Here is a 23,181-nt window from a genome sequence, read left to right as displayed (position 1 = left end):
GGAAGAGACTAAATAGCTGGCAGATCTTAGCTGCCTGTTCTGGAGCAGGGGTAGAGATAGAAGGACTTTATGCTACAAGCTGCTAAATATTAATTCACTAAAATCTACAGCATTACATCTACTGTGTTCTTAAAATCTACAAAATATGAAAATTGAAAAATTAAAAAAAACCCTTTCGGCATCAGATGGAGGCACAGACATCGCAGCAAGATTGGTGCCGACAGTTATTTATTTCCCATTCTTGCACAATGAGATGAGGAGGACATCCCTTTGTGTTTACAACACCAGGAGGAACGTGCAACACGCCTTGGCTGTTACGATGCTCTTTTCTCTCTTGAAAATCAAAATAAATGAGTGTCAAGAGGACACTGACATGCAATAGCTTCAGGCAGCAGCACAGGTCTTTTTTCTACTTAGATTCCAATAAAAACTATTTATTTTTATTAGCATGGCATATTAATAGTTCTACAGTACTGTTCTACACTGCTTCTTTTTCCCTTTCTTGTTCAAAAATACTCGCTTTAGTCTCTAATCATACCATTAACAGATCATTAAAGAATTAGAAAATGACTGTAGAACAATAACCATCACCTATTCTTCCAAAATAATTGGTATACTCTTTTGTAGCAACCTTATGCTTTCAACATTTCAGAAGACACACCACTAACATTACAAAAAAGGTGTTTGAAATACAACAATTGAAAAAACCAGTGTACACAAAATGTATGTTGCAGCACTGTGGCTGGTGGGATTCTTTGTTGAAATAAGAGAAGGAAAACTGGTAGGCAGTTATCTTTTTTTTAGGCTGTTTTCCCTAATCCATTATAGTTGCTAAATTATTTTCAACAGCACAGTCTGTGAGTAATTCAATCTTCATAATTTGTTTTCTATCTTAGAAGTTACAGGATCGCTCTCTCTGAATAATTTCTGTGTGTAGTTAATCTCACATTCAGCTGAAACACTTGTGCAGGTGAGTTTTTGCAAGGAGACATAAAACCCAGTAGCCCCCACAGAAGTACCACAACACTGCTGACCAGGCCCAGATGAGCTCAGTGACCCTTTTCTGCACTCATTCTTCATGCTCATATCCAGGGCTCTTTGCTCCAACCATACTGCTGCCATAAAACTCACATCCTCACAAGCACATCGTGCCTGACTCTTGAGGATGTCAGTGGGAGTCAGGATCATAAATACCTTCCTGAGCATCCTGGAAAATGTTACATTGGCTTGATCCAATTAACTGAAAACACAGCGTCTTTTAAAAGGTTTCCAATTTGAAAAGGGCAAGACAGATAAATAGTATTTTTCCCAGAATATAGAAGGGAAAAGATGGTAATGAGATTTAATTAGTGACCCTGTGCTCCTATGATCATTTTCAAGTCAAAGGGGTGTAGGTCATTTGGAAATGAATGGACCAGGCTACTCTAGGTTTTCCAGCACTGGTTGGTGCAAAACCTACACTCAGTTACTACTGCTGAAAAAAGTGTTTGGACTTCTGACAAAACCTGAAAGCTGCTCATGTCAGCACAGTGTCCTGCCTCTATCTGATGTTGTACCAGTAAATACTGTTCCTGCAAGGGAGATTCTTCTCTCTGGTGAGCAGTGACAGGACCTGAGAGAACGGCCTGAAGCTGTCAGGGGAGGTTTAGGTTGGATATTAGGAAAAGGTTCTTCACCAGAGAGTGTGGTTGGGCACTGGAAGAGGCTCACCGGGGAAGTGGTCACAGCACCAAGCCTGACAGAGTTCAAGAAGCATTTGGACAATATCCTCAGGCACATGGTGTGACTCTTGGGGCTGTCCTGAGCAGGGACAGGAGTTGGACTTTGATGATCCTTTTGGTCCCTTCCAACTAAGGATATTCCATGATTCTATGTTTCATATTTTGGGGCCTCTGCCCCTGTCTGGCTATAGCCCTCCTCTCCAGGCTGGCATGGAGAGCCATAAAGAGACAACAGCCAGGTGCCACACATCTGTCCTGTACCAAAAACAGCGTGGCCAGCAGGACCAGGGCAGTGATCCTTCCCCTGTACTCTGCGTTGGTGAGGCCACACCTTGAGTACTGTGTTCAGTTCTGGGGCCCCTCAGTTCAGGAAAGATATTGAGGTGCTGGAGCAGGTCCAGAGAAGAGCAACAAGGCTGGTGAAAGGACTGGAGCACAAGCCCTATGGGGAGAGGCTGAGGGAGCTGGGGCTGTTTAGTCTGGAGAAGAGGAGGCTCAGAGGTGACCTCATCATTGTCTAGAACTACCTGAAGGGAAGTTCTAGCCAGGTGAGGGCTGGTCTCTTCTCCCAGGCACTCAGCAATAGGACAAGGGGGCACAGCCTTAAGCTCTACCAGGGGAAATTTAAGTTGGAGATCAGAAAACAATTCTTTGCAGAGAGAGTAATCAGGCATTGGAATGGGCTGCCCAGAGAGGTGGTGGATTCACCATCCCTGGAGGTTTTTAAACTGAGATTGGACGTGGCACTGAGTGCTGTGATCTGGTAAATGGACTGGAATTGGACCAAGGGTTGGACTTGATGATCTCGGAGGTCTTTTCCAACCCAATCGATTCTATGATTCTATGATCTCTTTTTTCCCCACTGCAGGCCATCCTTATCAGCAAAGTGGGGAAGGAGAGCATTTTGTACACCTGGGAGTCTTGGAGCTGGGAAAGGGAAAAGACAAGAGAGATGCCAGAAAGGAAATTCCCTGTTCCTACAGAAGTAAGAAAGGGCCAGGAAACAAGGCTTTCTTCCACCACTTCATGCCATATCATCCCTCATAAAGAAGTTCCCCAAGGAGGTAAGACTGTGGGAGGAGAGGGTGAAGGGAAGGAGGCATTAGTGACAGGAAGGTGAAGGAATAGTCCCTGCCACACAAAGTTCACTAGAAATATGCTGAGAAGGGTTAACACTGTCATGCTGCTGGCGATAACAAGAAATGTTTTTGTTATCATGGTATGTCAGATTCGAGTGGTATCACCCATGACTTGCACGCAAGATTACAGAGGGAAGGGAAGCTGAGCGCAGGTCACGTTCATGGTTCAACACAGCTCTTCAAAACAGCATGTTTTATTTTTGCTAGGAGGGGAAACTCACACTTTGCTGACACCACTTCCCCAGTAAAGTGATGCTAAGCCAGACTGGAAAATTCGCACACAGCCTTCTGAGAAAGAAAAGCAAATCATGTGTCGGGGAAAGAACAAAGTTATACAGCAAAACTCAATGACCCTGGGAAATAGAAAAGCTCTCCCATGAAGATCTGAGCTTGACTCACATGCATGTGAACTTGGGTTTTCCAAGGAGTGGGGGCACTAGTTTGGAGTGTTGTTTCATTATCCTTCTTTTGTTTTATAAAAGCTGTAGAATCCAAGTGTCTTGGGGATGTCTCTTACATGGTCAGACTTGGTCCAAAATGAGCAACGTGTTCAACAGTAGTGGGAGGGTAGGGATGGGAGATGATGGGACAGAGAGGTGGCATGATCCAAGCTCCTGTCCTTAGGAAACCTGGCTGAAATATCCACAGTATTGGAGGAGCTTGCTGGGACTATGCTTTGTGGCCTCCAGCACATTCAAGCACAGCAAGGAAAATTATACTCTCAGTCCAGTTTTGGACAGATGGAAAATGGAATCAGAATCCCTGTTTCATTTTCAGGACCCTCCTCTTCTCAAGTTCATTTCCTTCCTGCCCCCTCCTCTGCTACTTCATGTTATCTCTGGGTCTCAGCTCTTTATCCTCTACAAGAACAAACTACTTCCACTAATGGCAGAAATTCCCACATGGAGGGGTGTGGAGCTGGAGCATCCCAGCCAGAACTGGCCCCTGAAGCTGGGGCATCTGTGCCAAGCGCCTCTGCTGCAGCCACAGGGCTCAGCCACAATGGTGACTATGGGTCACCCAGCATCACCCCCCGCTACGGGCTGGCTCTGACAGCCCCACCACGGACACAGCCACAGCCACAGGTGTCAGCTCTGTTGTGCCCTCACAGTTCTGCCCCTGACGGATCACAGAAGGTGAGGAAGGGGCTGTGTGTCCATCCCTAACACCAGGTGGTGGATGGCTGTGGAGGCAACAAAGGATTGTAGGTAATAACAAGCAAGGATTATTGGTAGCAACACGCAGTGAGGAAGGACGTACCCCTACCAAGTGCAGGGTGTGCCCCAGGACCCCAGACATCCCATCGCTGGAACCTGGACTGGGGATTCCATTCCTTCCTCTCCCTCTAACTCATCTCTTTCTTCCCTTTCACCCTACCCCTTTATCCAAAGCCCACTGCCTAGATCGTAGCTCAGGGCGGTCCCGTGGTGTAAAGGAGAGCACTCCGGACTCTGAATCCCAAGGTCATGAGTTCGAGTCTCAGTGGGGACCACAGGGAATGGTGGGGACCGTCCCCTGCCATCCCATCCCGTCACATCTCGGATGCTCAGCAGGGTGAGCCCCGGTTAGTACCGGGTGCTGTGACAGTCCCGAGGACTTCCCTGTCACTGTCCAAGCTCGCTCGGCCGTGGCAGATGGACCTTAGGATTTAAACGGTGGGGCCAGCTCTGCGCATGCTGTGCCTCACCTACAAAATCCACTGCACACGCTGGAAGGGCACACCCACGTGGGGAGAGCCCTGCCCAAATAAATCTTCGTTCGCGAACTTTGGCCATACAAAAGATCGTAGCTCAGGGACTAACACCCCGATTTCCACGCCAAAAGTGTAATTTACTAACGAAACCTTGTGCTTTTTTTCGCGACCCCTCTGCCTTCTGTGCCTCCCCCGCCCACGAGCACTCCCCGTGCACTCCCCGCCCCTCAGGCCGTCTGGCCCCGGCCTCCCCCCGCCATGACGTCACGGCGGGCACGTGGGGGGGGTCGCAGCCAATGGCGGCGCGGGGGGCGGTGGCGGCGATGGCGGCGGGGGCGATGGCGGCGGGGGCGCGCCTGTGCTGGCGGGCCGGGCCGCGCGCGGGGAGGCGGAGACTGTGAGTGCCGCGGGAGCGCGCGGGGCGGGCCCGGCGGACCCCCGGGGCCCCCCTGCCCTTTCCCGGCTGGAGCCGCCGCTCGGGGGTCTGCCCCGGCCCGCCCGCAGAGCCCGGGCAGGGGGCAGCGGGGCCGGGGGCGGCTCCTCGGAGGCGGCTCCCCGGCGGCTGGGAGTGCCCGGGGCCGGCTCCCCGGCGGCTGGGAGTGCCCGGGGGCGGCTGCCCGGCGGCTGGGGGTGGGCGCGGAGAAGTTGGCGCTCGCACACGGGAAGCGCGGGGACGGAAAGCGGCTTCCCTTGTCTGGTGAATAGCGTGCCTGCCCATGGCAGGGCGCTTGGAACGAGGTGGTGTTTAAGGTCCCTTCCAACGCGACCCACACCGTGATTTATCCAGCTACACAAAATCCCCCTTGCCTGGTTGGCCGCTTGGGTGCAGCTCCTGCATGGGAAGTAGTGACCTCAGTCTTTCCCATTCCTGCACCCAGCCTTGGAATCTAGTGTGTCCCTGCTGGCTGCCGTGCCCCATTTCCCACAGGGGAAAGCGAGGGACAAGATGGGGTTGGATCTGCACCACTGGTGTTCCCCCTTCCCTAAGAGCATCCTGTGTTGCCAGCCCCATCCATAACCCGCTCCAGGTGGAGCTGAGCATGGGGCGTGGTATGGGCAGAAGCGGCGCTGTCAGAAGCGCCCTCAGCATCCCTCATCCTGGGCTTTGAGAGACTCCTGTGAGTCCGGAGGGATGCTGAGTCCCTGTGCTCCAGCCATGGCACCAGCTGGGTGAGGGAGAGTTATGGTGCTGAATCCCCGTGCTCCAGCCATGGCAACAGCTGGATGAGGGAGGGTTATGTATGTCGCTTTGGCAAGGGACCAAAATCACCAGGTGCTTTCCCACAGGTGGGTGAACAGCTGTCAGGGCTCAGACTTTGGGCAGGATGCTGGGAAAACCCTACTGTAAATACTGGATCCCCATGCTGGTCACTTTGCAGGATCGGGCTCTGAGTGGCATATTCTGTGTAAGATGAAGGCTCCACCACACCTTCCTCCTGGAGATCTGCGTGGGTTGGATGTCCAGCTTTCTGCCTGTGTGTTCCCTGTAGGCAGAGAATGACTTCTGCTAGAGTGAGCAATTGTTGGGTCTGTGCTGATTTAAGGGAGGTTTCCAACAGCACTTACAGAGGGAGAGCACGTGTTTGTTAGTACTGATATTAAGAAGGCAATCAAGTGGAGTTTTAAATTCCTGCAGTCTCTGCTGAGACCGTGATACTGTAAATATTTTATAGTTGAGTGACAAAAGCCTACACAGCCTGTAATAACTGTGACATAGATGTTACCGGGAACATGCAATATTGATGCTGGTGTTCTTGGGAAATCTCAGGGACAGTTGGAATGGTTTGTGTTCTGCTAGAGGCAATATGGAGAGCCCAGAAAATCCATGTCAGCTATCCCTGCCCATGGTAACACTGTCCTGCATAGTTCCCAGAGTAATTTTTCCAGCCTGCCTTCTTTAACACACTTACAGCCAATATCTGAAGGGAATGCATGCATGTACATCCCTTTTTTTCTTTTCCTTGCCCCCCCCCTCTCCCCCCAATATTAGTGCAGAATCATGAATGCTATGTCTTGATATTTCTGTTCGTGAGGAGTTTTGAATATTTATACTGTGGGGAGGAGTCTACACAGTGTGAGGGCAATTGGATGATCCTGTTTGTAAGCGCATAGCATCTGTTCAGAGCTGGGAGAGAAGGCTGATGGCATGCCCATGGTGAGGCTGCAATCTTCCAGCTGTAGTCAGAAGGGGCTTCCTTGGCTGGTGCTGTCATGGGTTGTGATGTGTCTGCCAAATATCACAATCCCCTTGCTTGACTCCCAGAGGAAGTTATGGCCTCCCTGTGTTGGGGTTTGCCTGTTCCTTGTCATCAATGCTTCTGTGCAGCCCATGAGGCCACTGGGCAGGTGGAGACCACAGAATTTTGGGCATTCAAGCAGTCAAGAGACCAGAGCAGGATGAGGCATGAGGAGTCCTTGCTCACCTTTGAGCTAAGAAACCATGTGGCCGTGTGCAGTGGGGAGAGAAAATACAGGGACAACTTCAAATGTCAGCAGTCGATGAACATCTTGGTTGGATTAATTAGCAGCTCCCTGATCTTTAGCAGGAATTGGCAGGTACCACTGTGTGCAGACCATGGTGCCTGGGTTCCACAATGCTCACTGCCATGCTGTTGGGCTGGGACTCTAATTACAGCAAGTACCTCTGATGTGGTGCATCTGCCTTTTCAGCCACTGACATCTTCACTTCATGTGGATGTTGCTGCTCCCGTGAAGTTGCTGGGAAATCCTTCCCTGAAAATGTGGGCCATGTATTTATGTCATTTTCAGGAAGGTGAAACAAACAGTACCCAGAGCTGGTTTTTCTTATTTGCAATATTCCAGAGCCTATTGTGCTCCCCCTGCCTGTGAAAGAGTTTTGTCTCGCTGGAAAATGTTAATAACCCCTCCATCCAACTGGTTTTTAATAGCAAATGCAGCTGTTCTTTCTGTTGTTTTCAAGAGCTTCAAATGTGCTTTTCAAGACTAAGTAAACATAGACTGTGAAAACTCGTTGCTGACAGATCTTTGTGAAGGATTCTCTCTTTGCTTGTGATTATGCTGCAAGAGAAGGGCATTGCATGATCACCTGCTTGTCCTTAGTAAGCCAAACACGTCTGCTTCACCCGTGTATGAGAGGGTACTTTGTGTGTATCCATTTACATGGCGTATTCCTGTCAGATCCATATCCACATGCCTCTACTAAATCAGTCCAAAGCGGCGTCCACATCTCAGTGGAATGCTGCAGAGTATGGAATATACAGTGTGGGCACATAGAGCGTGTTGTGCCAAAGGTGCAGACACCAGCATGCCTGCTGGGAACAAAGGAGCCTGAGAAGAGTAATAACCAACCCCATGTCAGACCTTGTTCTGGAACTGCCCCTGTGTCATTTAAAATTTCTGTCATTGGGAGTTTCTTCTCTCATCACCGATTGCCATCTTCTCTCCTGGGAATCCATCACTTCTCCTTCTTGTGTTTCACATTCCGAGTTTGTGTCTGCTTGGCAAATAAGTGAAGATGTTGTTTTTCATGGATCGGACACTGGAGGGTGCTAATGCAATGGGAGCCGAAATTGGTCTAGTAAATTAAAGGGTACCCCTTTGTTAGTTGTGAAATAGTTTTATTCTTTGTTGCAACGTTTCAATGGAAAGACATGAATCATGGACCTTACCAGTAGCTGATCCTGCTTGGCTTGTGTAGAGCTGTGACCAAGAATATCAATAAAGTGCTGTGTCTGTGAGGGGTTTCTTTCCTGAACCTCTATTAAAAAAAAAAATCACTCATTTTATGTTCTACACATTTTTAAGTGTGTCTTTTGAGATTATGGCCTCAGGGTGAAAATTATTTGAAAGTGTGACTTTCTAGTGGTAAAATCACTTTATCTGGCAGAATTGTTGAACGGTGTCTGCGGAATCTGCTTTTCTACAAGGTCACTTTGGTTCACCTAAACTAATACTTGTCAGGTTGCTAGTTAGGTGAGCACCTGATAGTAGCTCACAGTGGGGAGGCAGGGGACACCCTGAACACTGCTAATCAAGTCCCTGGCATTCTGATCCTCTCTCTGGGGATGGACCTGATGGAGCCTCAGTTTACCTTGCAGCCACTACTGCTGGGCTGTGTGAGGGAGCAGGATGGGGTTTTTCATCAGCCACCACTGCTAGGACAGGCAAAGCAGGTTACAAAACTGAGCCTTAGCTCTGGTGTTTCAAATTCACTCAAACATTTTTGGAAGGTTCAAGTTACGTTCGGAGGACGTACAGCAAAGGAGGCTGCTCCAGCTTTCTTCTGAACCAGGTCTCTGCTCTCCTCTGCCCTTGGCAGAAAGACACAGGGCCAGCATAAGCTCCCTGTTGTGCACTCTGGCAACTCCATACTCGGCATTAAGGACTGTGAAACTACTGCCTGAGCCAGTTTTCATCCTGGCAGCGGCAGAGGTATGATGATGGGTAATTAATGCTAATGAGAAGCAGGGTGCAAAGCTAAGCATGTCCAGCTAATCACCACTGGCACCCCAACTAGTCTGCTTAAAGCTTACGCTGTTTGGGACAGTCCTGCATGGTCCTGCCTTTGGAAACTCATTACCCAGGTGAAAGCTGGTATTTGTAAAATATGTGAGCAGAACAGAATTGGCTACAAATACATTTTGCTTAGAAGTCTTTCTTGTTCAATATGCATAGGAAATGAGTTACTCCTCTCGTTCCTTTTGCAAATAGATTGGGCTGTCCTCCCCTGGAAAATGTTACCTTGCTGTTATACCTTGTTATATTGGTTTTGTTCTCTCCCAGGTGTTGCGGTTTGCTTACATATGGCTGCTTAAATTTTTATTTATTTTAAAAATACTGGTTTTTTTCTGAATTCTTCCTTGAACTGAAGATGTATATGAGCATTGGAGGAGCCTGTGGATAGGGAAAGCAGAATCTCCTATTCTGGTACTAATGGAGACTTGCTGCTCATCTTGCAAACAGAAAAGCATGGGCAGTTTCACAGCAAAGTTGCTTGGGTGTTTATCAGAAGCAGCAAAAATGTATCCAGTTGAAAGTTTACACTTCTTTTGCAAAGAGTTTTAGTGGCTTACCAGAATAGGGTTATAAAGGAATGTGAGCAGAAAAGCTTTTTAAAAATCTTGTAGTAAGTAGTGGTACTGAAAATGCTCTGCTTAAGAGGAGTTGATGTATTCTCAGCACACAAAAAGGGATCTGGTTGGCAGTGCATTTGTCTGGTTTACCAGCTTTTAAGAGAAGACTCCTTCTTCCATTGCACCTCCATGCTTACGAGCAGAGAGCCGGAGCACATATCCTGGTGTCATTTCCAGAATCGACATGCTAGCTGTGGTGACAAAAAGATTTCCATTTGTGCATTTTTTGTAGGTGGTGCCCTGATTTATCCTGGGAGACCTTTCTTTGGGAGAGAGGGAGACCTTTCTTTGGGAGAGAGGCTTAGCAGACCTTCCACCAAACCTCTGTGTGTGATTGCATTGAGTTTAAGCTCTGCCAGCTGCAGGTTGGCATCTTAAGGTCCAGTGCCACCCCTGCTCAGTGGCCCTGCGTGGGAAAGAAGGGCACATGTTCCCTTGGTGGGTGCTCAGTGTCTTCCAGCATTGAGGCTTCACACACTTGTGCAATATTTCTTGGCTACTCATAAAGGCTGGGTGAGTGAGGTCCTGGGGTTTTCATACCTTTGGGGAAGATTGGGCTGCTGTACTTCAAGTCTGTTCTCTTTAGGGCCATTCTATCAGGTAGAAGCCCCTCAATGCTAAGAGCTTTGTAGGGTTTCTGCTGATGAACCCTCAGGTGTCTTCTCCTGTTCTCTTCACCTCCTTGTTTGGAAAGGAGAAATACTCTATTTGCCCTTATTTTGTCTCCCAGGCTGTGTACACAGAGGTGTTTCTCCAGCCCCTGCCCTTTTCACATTTCCCTCTCCTACTCCACAAGGCCAAGGAGCACACCAGGTCTGTAGAACTTAGACTGCAAGTGGGTCTGGAGATCAGCTGTGTGGTTACTGAACCCCTGGATGTTGAACAAGTCCCTTTCATATTTTTTCCCTTATTTTCTTATTGGACCTATCTTGACTTCTCAAGTCTCCCTGTGCCCTTTAAATCTCCTGACAGCATGGGTATAAATAGGATTTGCCTGTCCCTGTGAAAGGAGCATCACTGTGGCTGCTTGCCTTGCCTTATTCTAGCTCTTTGTGGGCCAAGGTTGTTCAGTTGTCATGGACTGAATGGTCAAACCCACTTTCTTCTCTGCCTTTTTAATTAAAAATGGTTGGCATCAGGAGCTTTGCAGCAATGAAAGGGAAACGAAGAAACTTTGAAGAATTTGGGGCATAAAGTTGATCTCTAAATTTTAATGTACTCATTGCACTTAAACACTTGATACATTTTATTATTGAGCATTCAGGTGACCTAATTTCCCTCAGTACTGTACTTTTAGCTTTATACATCTGCACCTAATTTGTAAAAAAGGACTTAATGAGAAACTTCAAACAGTTTAAATGTCAATTACAAAGAAAGCGAGGTTTTAAAGTTCCAGTAATCTGTCCATATTGGTCATCGAAACATGATCCCAGGTGGATGTTAATTCAAGACAGATGGCATTCCAAAGGCACAATTACAAAGAGCTTATATATTTTCAACACTAACAAGCTGTCACGCTATGTTGTAGCTACACTTCCAATACTGTATAAGCACAATTGCTGCTTTATCTGCTGAGGACTCGGTAATAAAGAGGTTTGATTCCCCACTCTTGATATTGTCAGTGGGATCTTGGGGGCGGAAAGGGTGAACTGGAAAGCTGGGTTAGTTAGTGTGAATATCTTAGATTTGCTCAGTCTTTTGGATCGGGGGCTTATGTTTGTTTTTATGGTTTTTGTTAAGTTGGTGAAATGCTCTTCAAAGAAAGGAGGGGAAATATTGAATGTGGGCATAACAAGGCTAACTCATCACAGCTATATTTCTATTTCCTGGCAACATTAATTAACTTCAGTCTTATCAGCTGCTCTGCAATAGCTGTGATGATTTGTTAAAAACCCCAACATCCTGGATGTTTTCAGTTAAAAAGTCATGTGAAAGCCTTTGGAGTAATGCATATATTACTTGGAAGACTGTGTCTTGACTTGCAATGGTGTAAATGGGCAGCAGCTTGGCCACAGCCGGGCAGGAGTGCTACACCCTGCGTTTAAGGCAGCTTGAATTATTTTCAGGTTTCTGAAAGTAAATCTGTGTACAAAGGCAGAGGTGGAGGAGCTGGATGAAGCAAGGGGTCAAGGTAGGGCTTCCATTAGACTGGAGCATCAACATGTGGTGTAGCTGATCTAGTTGAAGATATCCCTGGCCGTGGCAGGGGGATTGGACTAGCTGACTTTTAAAAGTCCCTTCCAACTCTAACTATTCTATGTGGTAGATAGCAAGGATTGTTGTAAAAGGATAATGTTTGGTATTTAGTTAGTAGCTAACGTGAGCAGTGATCCGTGCAACTGAATGATGGAACTTATTTTGGCATAATGTCCACTAATTTTTTGTTTGTTTCTTGAAACCAGGTCACAAAAAAGCAAGACTTGCATGTCTACAACTAGATGGTGTTTTAATAGGCTTTAAAAATTCTGTGCTGTTAGCAGCAAGATTAATAATGCTCCCCAGGAAGGTTTTTAAGCTCCTATGGGCATGTGTATCCTCTAAGAGGTGCTGAGAATGAAGAGCTTATATTTCTGCTCATTTATCTACCTTTCATTGGAAAGTGAAGAAGAAAGCAGAAGGGCTAAGGTGTTCATCCTCGGAAGGCAGGAATTAAATGGTGAGCTTATACTCTTTAACTTTTGTTTTTCATTAATGAATGTTGTAAATGCGTTTTTTGAAAGCATCTTACCTGGCTTCCGTTTTTGGATGAGATGTAGGTGCTATTTGAAATATGCAGCTCACCAACAAGTGAATTGGGCTCCTGAGCCACACTACAAAATGCCAATTTTACAGTTTTACTAGGTTTCCTGGTTTATGCAGTGGCATTTGAATGGTCTCTAGTAATTGTTTTTAGCAGGAAAAAAAATCAAACAAAAATGAAAAACACAACCCAAAGCTCATTAGCACCGTATTTGGCATGCCATGAATCGTTAAATCTTTATATAAATGCAGAAGTAATTTGTGACAAACAAAATCCTTTCTTTTTTTGGACTTTCTTCTGACTTTTTGTTCATACTGCAGAGGTGCAGTGTGTTTTCCAAACATTGAATATTGTCACCAGAATAGGGGTGGAAACAATTAATGTTTTAATTAAATATTGTCTGTAATCCTTGAGTGTTAGATATACTTAGTGGTGATAAGCGAATAAAATAGGTGGAAAACAAAAGGCATTAAATAAATGCTTAGATAAGGTCTTTTTAACCTAAATTTGATGCCGGTGTGTGTTGCTCTCAAATGGTTTCCCCATGGATTTTCCCAGTGCTTATCAGGGTAACATACTGCAGTCTTTTTATTTAGATCAGGCTTCACTTTGAGAGTTAACTAATTGTTCAAGTCCAAGTGGGAAACTTTCTTGCACCTGGAAAATTAGGAAAGCAAAAGATGTCCGCATCCTTTCCCTGGTGGTTCTTCACCTGCAAATTTGAACTGCAATGGTAATAAAAGTTTTGTGGACCTCATTTTATGTGAGATCATTAAGCGACAGGAGAATTCAGGACTAGTTGCCCTTCATAATTCAGAACACTGAAAGGTGCCATTTATAAGCTCAAAGTGCCTGCAGGAAGGCAAAACAGGCTTGTAAAACCCATACTCGAAACCCGGAAAGGGAACCAGTTTGTACTGCTGGCTGCAGCCTTGGAGTGGCAAAATTGCAAAGGTGGGTGAGGATTTTGTTTTAAAAAATGGAAAACCACCTGCCTCTAATAGTACATGTAACAGCCTGAGTTTTCACACTTTTGTGTTGATATCTCTTTTGTCCAAAATGACCCTAAAGCATCCTGGGCAATGGTCCCCGTAAAAACCTTATCAGTTTTACTGCCCAGATGTTGGACTTACTATCTTTCCTGCTTTGCTGAGCTGTTAACTTGGCCATAAAATAAGTTTTTCCTGACTTTTTAATAATGTTTTGCAACTGGTTACCTTTGCCCATGATGTGGGCTAGGCATTTTGAAGTGAGAGCTCTTGCCTCCTTATTGCTGGAGAAGGAGTAGCAGCATGGACAACACTTGAAATAAAGGGGGATTATACGCCAGGATACCTAGTCATAAAAATGATTGTTGCAACTCTAAGTGGGCAGTGTAATCTGCAAAATTCACAATGTACTGCAGCTTTATGGACTTAGAAAGCCTGAATGGCAGCTCAAGGAAGCATCAAACCCACCGTTCATTCTCAGAACAGGTACTGCTTTCCTTACCTGCTCCCCTGTTACTCCTCAAATAAGAGCTGGAGCCATCATTTCAAAGTTTATGACCAAAATGTAACAATTTCTATGTGGAATGAGGCATCTGTAGCTGTAATTTTAAGTGGCTGGGGCTCTTCTAGTCCAGCTAACATAAGCCAACTATTCAGGCTCACATTAACGTCCCATGGCTGAAGTTACTTGGGTTCCCATTTGCACCATCAGAGCCTACATTCCAGTGAAGAGAAGAGCTGGCTGCACATCAAGCTTGCCTACAGCATATTTGCTTTTTTAATCTGTGTTAATTCCATACCTGTGTGCTTATTCACACTAATTTCAGCAGCAGCATCAGGCTGTACGGTGTTACCCAACCTGTCATCCCTCCTTAGTCCATCACAGAGGTGCTGGTGAAGCGGCTACACTTCAGAAGGGTATTGATATTATTCCATTTTCTGATGCTGCTTTTGTTACCTGTATTGACGTGCTCAGGGTCCCAGGCACTTCACTGAGCTTGGTATGACCCCAGGACCTTTGGAGGACTCAGACCCTTATATCCACCATTAAAAGGCAGTTATGTGACTTTATGTTAGAGCCAGGTGCTTTGGTGCCTGTGTACATGCTGTTACTTTACAAAATCTAGTATTTTTTTAAAATTTATCATTAAAATGTGATGCATATACTTACCTGAGTACCTTACTCTTCTTAAATGGCCTGGGTGCCTTCAGTCACCACTCATATTGCTGTGGGAGGATGGGAGTTGGGATTTTCTGGCTCGCTATGGGCATGTGTCTGTGGCAGCATTCCTGTTATTTCTGTACTTTCTTTGTAAAGGACATAAAGTTTCTAGATGGCATGTTGTCAATATATTTTTAATTACATTTTGGGGTATTTTTCACGGAAGTTTTCTAATTCGTAGTACATTTCTAGGTTTTGTGGGCTCCTTTATTTAGACTTTATATATGAATGCATGCTTTGTGGGCTTATTGCCTTTAACATTCACTTGTTTTTGTTAAATCTCTAGGGATACTAAAGCTCTGAAGGTGCTTTGGGTTGGGTCACTACCAAATAGTGACTTTGGCATACTGGAAGTATAAAATCTGTTTTCTTACTGACTGATTTTTTTGAGAAGTTGATAGATGTGGAAACCACTTAACAGTTGGGGTTTTTTTCCTTTCCTGTTAAACTAAGCTACTGAGGAAATCTTCCTACTGCTACATGCTGCAATATGTCAGAAACACCGTTATGTTATAGTTGCATCATTATCTAAAGGAAAAATTGAGTGTGGGTTTGAAGTCGACAAGTGATGAAAGTAGCCCTGAGGTTGTCAATTAGAAAGCCAAGGCCTGGAACTGATAAGTTAATGGCTAGTGCCCTTCACACCCCCTTGCTTTGCTGCTTGCTCCCGCCTTACCCTGCAGCAGCTTTACTGCTCAGAACAGGAATAAAAGGCTCCCATTGCTTTGTGTCCCAAAATTTATCTCCCTGGCATGATTCCCTTAAGTTGTTGGCTGATTGCAATGTTCTTAGTATGAACAGTTAGTTAAAGGAGGAGAAATGAGGTGCAGCAGATAGAAAATACAAACTCAAAATCATCCCCACCCCTCCCTTTTTTTATTAGTTTGTTTATTTTTGTTTAAATGTTGAACTGTTAACAGGGTTGTTTCAGACCGTCATCCTGCAGTACACGCAGCAAATTTACCAGCAGTGCATAATTTTAACTTCTACCGTATGTTTGTTTGCAGGTTTTAAACCCCGAAATTTAATGGCAGCCAGTTGGAACCCATGTGCTCCTGTTAAAGGCAGAGAGCAACACATGCAGTTTTTCCTGAAGGGAGATGCTGGTTACCGAAGTTTATGATGCAGTGTAAAACAAAGTGTTTCTATTTTGCTCATGCAAGAGTAACATGTTCCCATTTCTCCTGAGGCACACATGGGTTTAGATAAATAGATGAATTCTGGAAAATAACAAACAGGATTTCTTCAGATTTTAATCATTATTGGTGTGCTGTGTGTAAGAACAACAGTAACTTTATGAAGAGCTTTAAAGTAGTATTGGAAGTAGATGTAATTCAAACAGGCCTTGTGAAAAGCAAAACATGTAATTCATCTTCAGTTTTTGAAACTTTATGTACAGTGTGAGCTTTTAGGGTTCAATGTAAAAATTTGCAGTTGGGCATCCCCTCTGCAACCTGAGGGTTTCTGCTCATGGCACAGCTGCTTCAGTGACAAGAGAAATCCAAGATTTTTTCCACATAGCTCTGTCTCAATCTAAAGCAAATGAACAATAATGATGACACTGAGAAGGCAGTTTAATTTGTAAACACATTCAAGTTTTTGACCTTTCTGGTAGTTTCACTGTATCCAGCAAAGATCTGTTGAGTAAAAAACAAACTGCAGTTACTTTTTACCTACCACAATCAAACAAAACAAGGTGCTCCGAGTGTGAACTGCTGCCCTGGAGTCCCTCTCTCTTGCAGCCAGATTTCAAAACACAAAGTAAATCTTTTTCTAACTTAATTCACAGGAAAAGAGGTGTGACATCATATCAAACAACTCAGCATGAGATGGCACGCTCACCTGATGTGCTGGCTTTGCCCAAGACCCACATGGTTTGAGCTTCCCCAGCGTAGAAGTGGTAGTTCACAATTTTCCAAAGGCACATGTTCCTTCCATGCCCTGCTTTGACTTACTCCTTGAGATACATGTTTAAAGTACCATAAATAATGAAAATATGCAATGACATTTTTAATTAGAGGCTTTGTTTTTTCACACATAGTGATGCTGGTGTTTCTAGTGCTACAGGATAACCTGCTGTGGTGACGTTCTGCAAGTTACCTCAAGATGAAGAGCGTTTTGTCTAGTTTAGCCTGGCTAGTTCAGGTATCACACCTACTAGCAAGCATAATTTCCTGTGATTTTCTCCTAAGTTGATCCTTTCCTTGGATTGCAGTTTTCTCTTTGCAGGATACCAGTGTAGTTATTTTTTGAATTAGGTTCTGAGAGTTAATGGTGTTGAGTCAACAAAGCTTGTTTGCCAGGGGGATAGTCATCTCTTTCTGGATTTTTCGTCTCTTGAGCTCTTTGATATGCTTTTATATACCTGTCAGCCCAGCAGGACTGTTGTGCAAAGTACATTCCCATGCTGTATAGAAGTCAGTCAGCCAAATTTTGGTGAAGCCAATCAATGCAAAAGACAGACCAATGCCAAAAATCTCCATCTGTTTCAGTGGATTGCTCCAGCATGTTGGTCTCTACCCCTCTGGGTTTCCCCCCTACTTTTGTTTTTGCTGTTGGTTAACTGCATTTTCTCACCCAGGTTACTCTTTCGGTCTGAGAGACCCTCTCTTGACATGTGTTTCTTTATTTTTGTCATGCCTTAAGTACATCCATGTCTTTCAGTGTGGATGAACATCTGAAATGTGTGCTCTCTGCTCACCAGTTTACACCAGGTACTGCCTTACTTCCACAGCATAGTGTGCCAAACAGTGCCCATCTTAGGGTAAAGGCTGTGGTGCTCTACAGAGAGGTTGCAGGTTGAATTGGTCTTTTTCCCCCTTTCCCTACCTGAGGAGGAAGAGTCTCATTTTAGGAGGAAAAGTTTATTTCTTCCCTGCAAGGCTGGGTCCACATAAACTCTTCAGTTCTCTAGAAGTTTGGTTGCATTGGATCACTTCTGTCTGAAGGGACAGTAGCTGAGTGTCCGAGCTTTTGACGCCGTAGAACTTTGTAAGGCTAAAAATTAAAGGGGCTCCTTTCCACCCACATATTTTACCTTTTCTGACAAATAGAGCTGGAGCAGTGCTCCTTCCTTCTCATATGTGCATTTTCAAGCCCAAAAGTCCTGGCTCACTTCAAATGAATGTTGAAAAGAAATGAAAATTACTTATCAAAAAGTGATGTGGCATTTCCTAATTATTTTTCATTCTGACAGTGAACCTTAAAATAGGGAAAAGCTTATCTAGATTCACTAATTTGAAATGTTTGGAATTAATAAAACCATGTCTTATACACAGGAAATTTTTTTAAAAAAGGAAAGGAAAACAAAGTGACAGAGTGCTTGTTCCAAGGGGGAAAGTTGACTTGTCATTTCCAGATTTTTAATTTCTAAAACAAAAATTGAAATGCACTGTTGTCTTTATCCAGTCACATTTTCATAGAATCATAGAATCAGCTGGGTTGGAAGAGACCTCTGAGATCATCAAGTCCAACCATTGATCCACTACCACCACAGTTACTAGACCATGGCACTCAGTGCCACATCCAGTATTGTCTTGAAAACCTCCAGGGATGGAAAATCCACCGCCTCCTTGGGCAGCCCATTCCAATGCCTGATCACCCTCTCTGTAAAGAATTTCTTTGTAACATTCAACTTACACTTCCCCTGGCAGAGTGGAAGCCTGCACCCTCTTGTCATAGGGATAGTTGCCTGGGAGAAGAGACCAACCCCCACCTGGCTACAACCTCCTTTCAGGTAGTTGTAGAGTGATGAGGTCTCCCCGAACCTTCTCTTTTCCAGTCTGAACAACCCCAGCTCCCTCAGCCTTTCCTTGTAGGGCTTGTGTTCAAGTTCCTTCACCAGCCTTGTTGCTCTTCTCTGGACTCGCTCCAGCACCTTGACACTAGACAGAGTACTCGAAGTGTGGCCTCACCAACTCTGAGTACAGGGGAAGGATCACTTCCTTGGATCTGTTGGCCACACGGTTCCTGATACAGGCCAGGATGCCATTGGCCTTCTTGGCCACCTGGGCACACTGCTGGCTCGTGTTCTTTGAGCATATCTGAAATGCTGCAGAGAGAGCTCAGTTAATTTAACTTTGTCTTTAATGTTAGTATCATTGTCTAAGGCACATCTATTAGCAGGATATCATTCCACAGGAACTCAGCCCACTGAACAAGATAAGCCAGGAAAGGAATATGCTGTCAAAGGGCTGCATTTCTTTGGGCAGCTGTAGGATTTTTAAAATCAGCTTCTTTGACCACTTTTTCCTGGAAAATTATTTATTAATGTTAAAACACAACTGACAAATGGCAGAATCTAAAAAATAAAAATAAAAGACATGATGATTTAGGCATTGTATTGTATTGGTTATTATTGTGATGATATAAAAGGACATACTCATTATGCAATGGTAATGGCAAAATTAAATGGTTTTGAACCACTTGTAAATTTGTTGGGGGAACCAGCAACAGTTTGGGCCTTTTTGGCACTAGACTACAAATACATTGGGAGGCCTTGACTTCGGAGACTGGAATATTCACCCTGTGCCTGATTGGTCTGTTGCAATGCATGACGAGGTCTGCAGTGTGGAGAGTAGTGTCTGCAGGATGTCTTCACTCCACAATCATGAAGGGAATTAGTTTAGAAGAGAAAGATATTGAAAATTTTTAACACTTTAGACACTGCCAGTTTCTTTTTCAGACCACTTCCAGCCTGTTCTGCAACTGATAAAAATATATATGTTCTGGCATTTTTATATAAAATATTTGAGATGTAGGTGTTGCTGCTTTCTGCCACTAGTTATGGTAATGCTGGCACATTCCTCAATTAAAAAAATTAATTCTGTAACTAATTGATAAGCAAAGAGCTGAACCCTGAGTCAATGAGATGGCAAAAACTTTGTGATCAAGAAATAAATAAGAGAAACAGTTTTCAAAATTTGTTCTGAGTGTATTTTTTCTTAAAAATACGTCTATTAAAATTATGCCAAGGCCTAAGCTTACTGTAATCTGTTTAAGTGATAAACCCCCCAAACAAAATAGAAACAGTGCTTCCAAGATGTGGATTGAACCATTCAGCTGATGAAAGTCAGTGCCTAAACTCTGGACACCCAAAGTGTTTGAAGTGCTGTGGTGTTGGCCTTTAAGATCAATAGCCTTCTGTGCAAGTACCAAGAGAATATTTTCTTCAATATATTCAATTTGCTCAGCTAAATGACTAATTTATTCAAACTTGACCAAATGGGAGTTGAAAGAAGCAGAAAAGCTTGTTCTTCTCTACCAATCTGTGAATAAAAGCTAATTATGAGAGGATTAGATTTGCTAATACTACAATATTGAAGGATATTAAGACACAATACTATATTGGTGCTAATTCTAGCTAATACTGAGTTATTTTAATAGATCAATTTTTAAATCTAATCACAATTTTTTTCTAGCCTCTTTCAGATAGTGTTATGCAAGTGACAAACTGTCACACTACCTTTTAAGTTGCATTCCATCCAAAGAAACATAAATCATAAGTAAACACAAACAGATCAGCTAATAAATAAGAATTGTGCCATACATGATTTTCTAATAAAACCAGTAAAATTCGTCTGAAAAAAATGTATAATGAGGTATAGAAAAGTTTAAATAAATATCAGCAGAGCTACTCTGTCCTTCTGCCTAGCAATAACAAGTGCACAATTTAGTGTAAAAGCCATATTTAGTTACAAAGCAACATACTTTAGTGGTTACAAACTGAGAATTAACCTTTCTCCAGGAAAATAACTAAAACCTTTAAATAGGTAAACAAGATTCAAATTAATTAATTAACTCAAGGTTTCCCACTTGGTAGTTTAATGCATTATTTTTAAAATAAATAGCTTGAGAGATTTAATTCTGCTAAAAGTCATCGATAACTGAGGCACCTACAAATGAACATAAATGTCAGTGCAAGCTTAACATAAGGATTCAGAAATTCAGCCAAGAGTGCAACATCAAGAAAATGCAAAGCTACAATTTTCAGTCCTATCCATAAACATTTGGTATATGGGACACCCCACAATGCAATTTAATTACCTCTTCTGCTGATAGGATCACGAGAAAAACATTGCTTCAGGCACCAGCAGAATGAGGTATGGAGGTCAGGGTGGAGAGTGTCTCGGTCACCATGTCTTTGCTACAAAGACACTGAGTCCTGCTGCCATCGGTCCTTGGTGTCTGAAAGGCTGAGACAGACTCCATCGTGGGTCCTCTCCATCTGCTGGTCATGTTGGAAGCTGTTCCTATAAATGCCAATTTGTAACCTTTCATCAAATTGCTTTGAAAGAACACTGCTTTCTGTTGCTGACTTTTTAAAATACCAGTTTGGCAATTCCCCCACAAAAAACAGAATCCACAAGGGGTGCTGAGTTTCCGAGAGGTGGTCCTTCTCCAGCACCTTACTTGGCAGCATGGCTGGCTGATTCTTCTTCTCCTCCTAGCCAGGATGAATGGCTGGGGCAGAAGAGGCAAGTCCTTGGTGCAGTGCTGACAGACCAAGAAGCAAATCTTGGGGTGCTCCAACATTGTAGTATTTGTGCAGCTGCTGCTGTGTGCTTGGATAGCTTCTTCAGGTTTTAAGCTCTCATGAACGTGGGTTTCTCATCTTCACCAGGTCCAAAAAATCAACTGTGAGACTTAGAAGTCACCTGTTAGTAAGTAGAAAAGGAATGTATGACTGGAAATTTTGCTTCCTCAGCTCCCCATTTCCCCCATTTTCCATTTTCCCATTTGGTTATTTCCCAAGGTAGCACTGTATGTGTTGTCTGTATGTTCTGAGTCTGGAGGATCCTGCTGGTAATCACTTGCTTCTGTTTTGTTGATGACAAGCCCAGGAGATGATCTTTCTTAACTGGTCACCCAGCCCACTGGTCACTGCTGGAGGCACAGACGGGTGTGTAATGGATGAAGGACCTAGATGATTGTGCTTGCATCCCCAAAACTACTGTGATGAACAGGCTCTGTGTTCATCCCAGCCTCCATTCCTCTCTGTGTGATCTGCAGTCTCCCTCCTCAGACTGTGGGGTCTGCACCTTGCTTGGGCATTCACTGTGACAGCAATGAGGCTTTATGTGTTTATTGAACTGTAACAGCCAGTGTAAAGGATGCTGAGATAAAGCCGACGTGTTACCTGCCCTGTTTGTCTGCCCATGGTCCAGATTTTTAAATATGCTATTTCTTTGTAGTTCCCTTCAACTGAAAATTCAGGTTTTGCCATCTCTCCCTCACATGCATCCACTGTGAAAGATTAGCACAGTATTTAGGTTTTAATGGACTGATTTTCAGGACAACTTGGACCTTTTTTTTTTTCTGTGATGTTTCTAAAACTGGCAGAAGGAGAACTTTTTTTTAAGCCTGCATATGCTGCAAAGAGTATTTTAAAATAAAGATTTATTTTTTAAAAAATCTTTAAGCATGCTTAATGCTTGTATAAGGTGCCAGATTTTAATTACAGTTGGCATTTATAAGCGTGGTGCTGGCAATGGCAACCATATTGCTGAAAAAAGGCATAAATTTTGACACTAGCAATATGGGAACCCAGCATATGAGACTGTAAACCTCATTGCTTTCTGTTTTAATATGACGATTTAAGGGAAGGACTTTTAACAGTTAATATTTAACTAAAACATTTAGGGTTTGATATAAAGTTGTTCTAATTTCAAACTATTTACTAATTTAGGTCCTATCAAAGATCAGCCTAGGTAATAACTTTCTATTAAATAGCCTTTAAATAAGCATGCTTAAAGTAGGGAAAATAAGATGCTTCATTACAAGAAATGAGTTTGGCATCTACCAGGTTTTCCATTAAGTTCCAGGTCACAGACAAATAAAGGAAGTATGTTAGGAAAAAAAACCTTTTTAAAAATAATTAGGGAGATGTCTGTTTTGTTCACCAGATGGAAAATCAGTAGTTGTGGGTGGTCTGTGCTGGATGGGGCATCTCACAATTGGCAGAACTATGCCTTTAACTTTTAAAGTCCTGGGACAAAATGTGAAGTAATTGACTGTTCCGAATGTGCTCTCTCTGGATACCTAACATGCTTTTAAAACCAAGATTTGGTGAGTTTCTGACTTTTTTTTCTTTGTAAGAATGCTCAAGCTGTTGTGTCTAGTATTAGGCCAGTTGGGTGTATTTTTGGTAGCTGTTTAGTGGGGCTGTTGTCTTTTGTGTTTACGCCTGTGTGCGCCTGGACCTGCATGCGCACAACTGAAATGTCACAGCTTTACAATTCTCCATTTGCACATGATTTTCATGATATTGTCAGTGTTTGCTGTGTTCAGGCTATGCATAACTGTTGGGTAAAATAATTTGCTTCTTTCCTCTAGCCCATTCTGGTCTAAGGAATTTAAATCCATCCATTTGCCAACATACTAAAGAAAACAAAGTTGCAACCTTATTTTCACAAACAAGAAGAAAATTCCTGATTATAAATAATTCAGGTATATGCAAAAGTTTTAAAAATCTAGTATTTTGTTAACGTGAATAAATAAATCCACATATGCACGTGTGGGTAGTATGTGTGCAGATATGCGTATTAAATACAGTCATTTATGA

At 43.7% G+C, this 23,181-nt stretch overlaps 1 protein-coding gene across 2 annotated transcripts in view; it reads left to right on the top strand.

The window, feature by feature from the left end:
* Positions 1 to 4,877: 4,877 nt before the first annotated feature.
* CLYBL (citramalyl-CoA lyase) overlaps positions 4,878 to 23,181 on the top strand; it is a 170,238-nt gene continuing 151,934 nt past the window's right edge. For both annotated transcript variants that reach the window (XM_071570389.1, XM_071570381.1), the window contains exon 1: positions 4,878 to 4,950. In XM_071570389.1, the coding sequence (XP_071426490.1) occupies positions 4,892 to 4,950 (59 nt within the window). In that variant the 5' untranslated portion in view covers positions 4,878 to 4,891. The remainder of the gene's footprint in view (positions 4,951 to 23,181) is intronic.

Source organism: Pithys albifrons, chromosome 1 (genome assembly GCF_047495875.1).
Source record: "Pithys albifrons albifrons isolate INPA30051 chromosome 1, PitAlb_v1, whole genome shotgun sequence".
NCBI lineage: Eukaryota > Metazoa > Chordata > Aves > Passeriformes > Thamnophilidae > Pithys > Pithys albifrons.
Note: the sequence above shows the minus strand (reverse complement) of the source record. Positions and strands in the feature narration are given on the sequence as shown.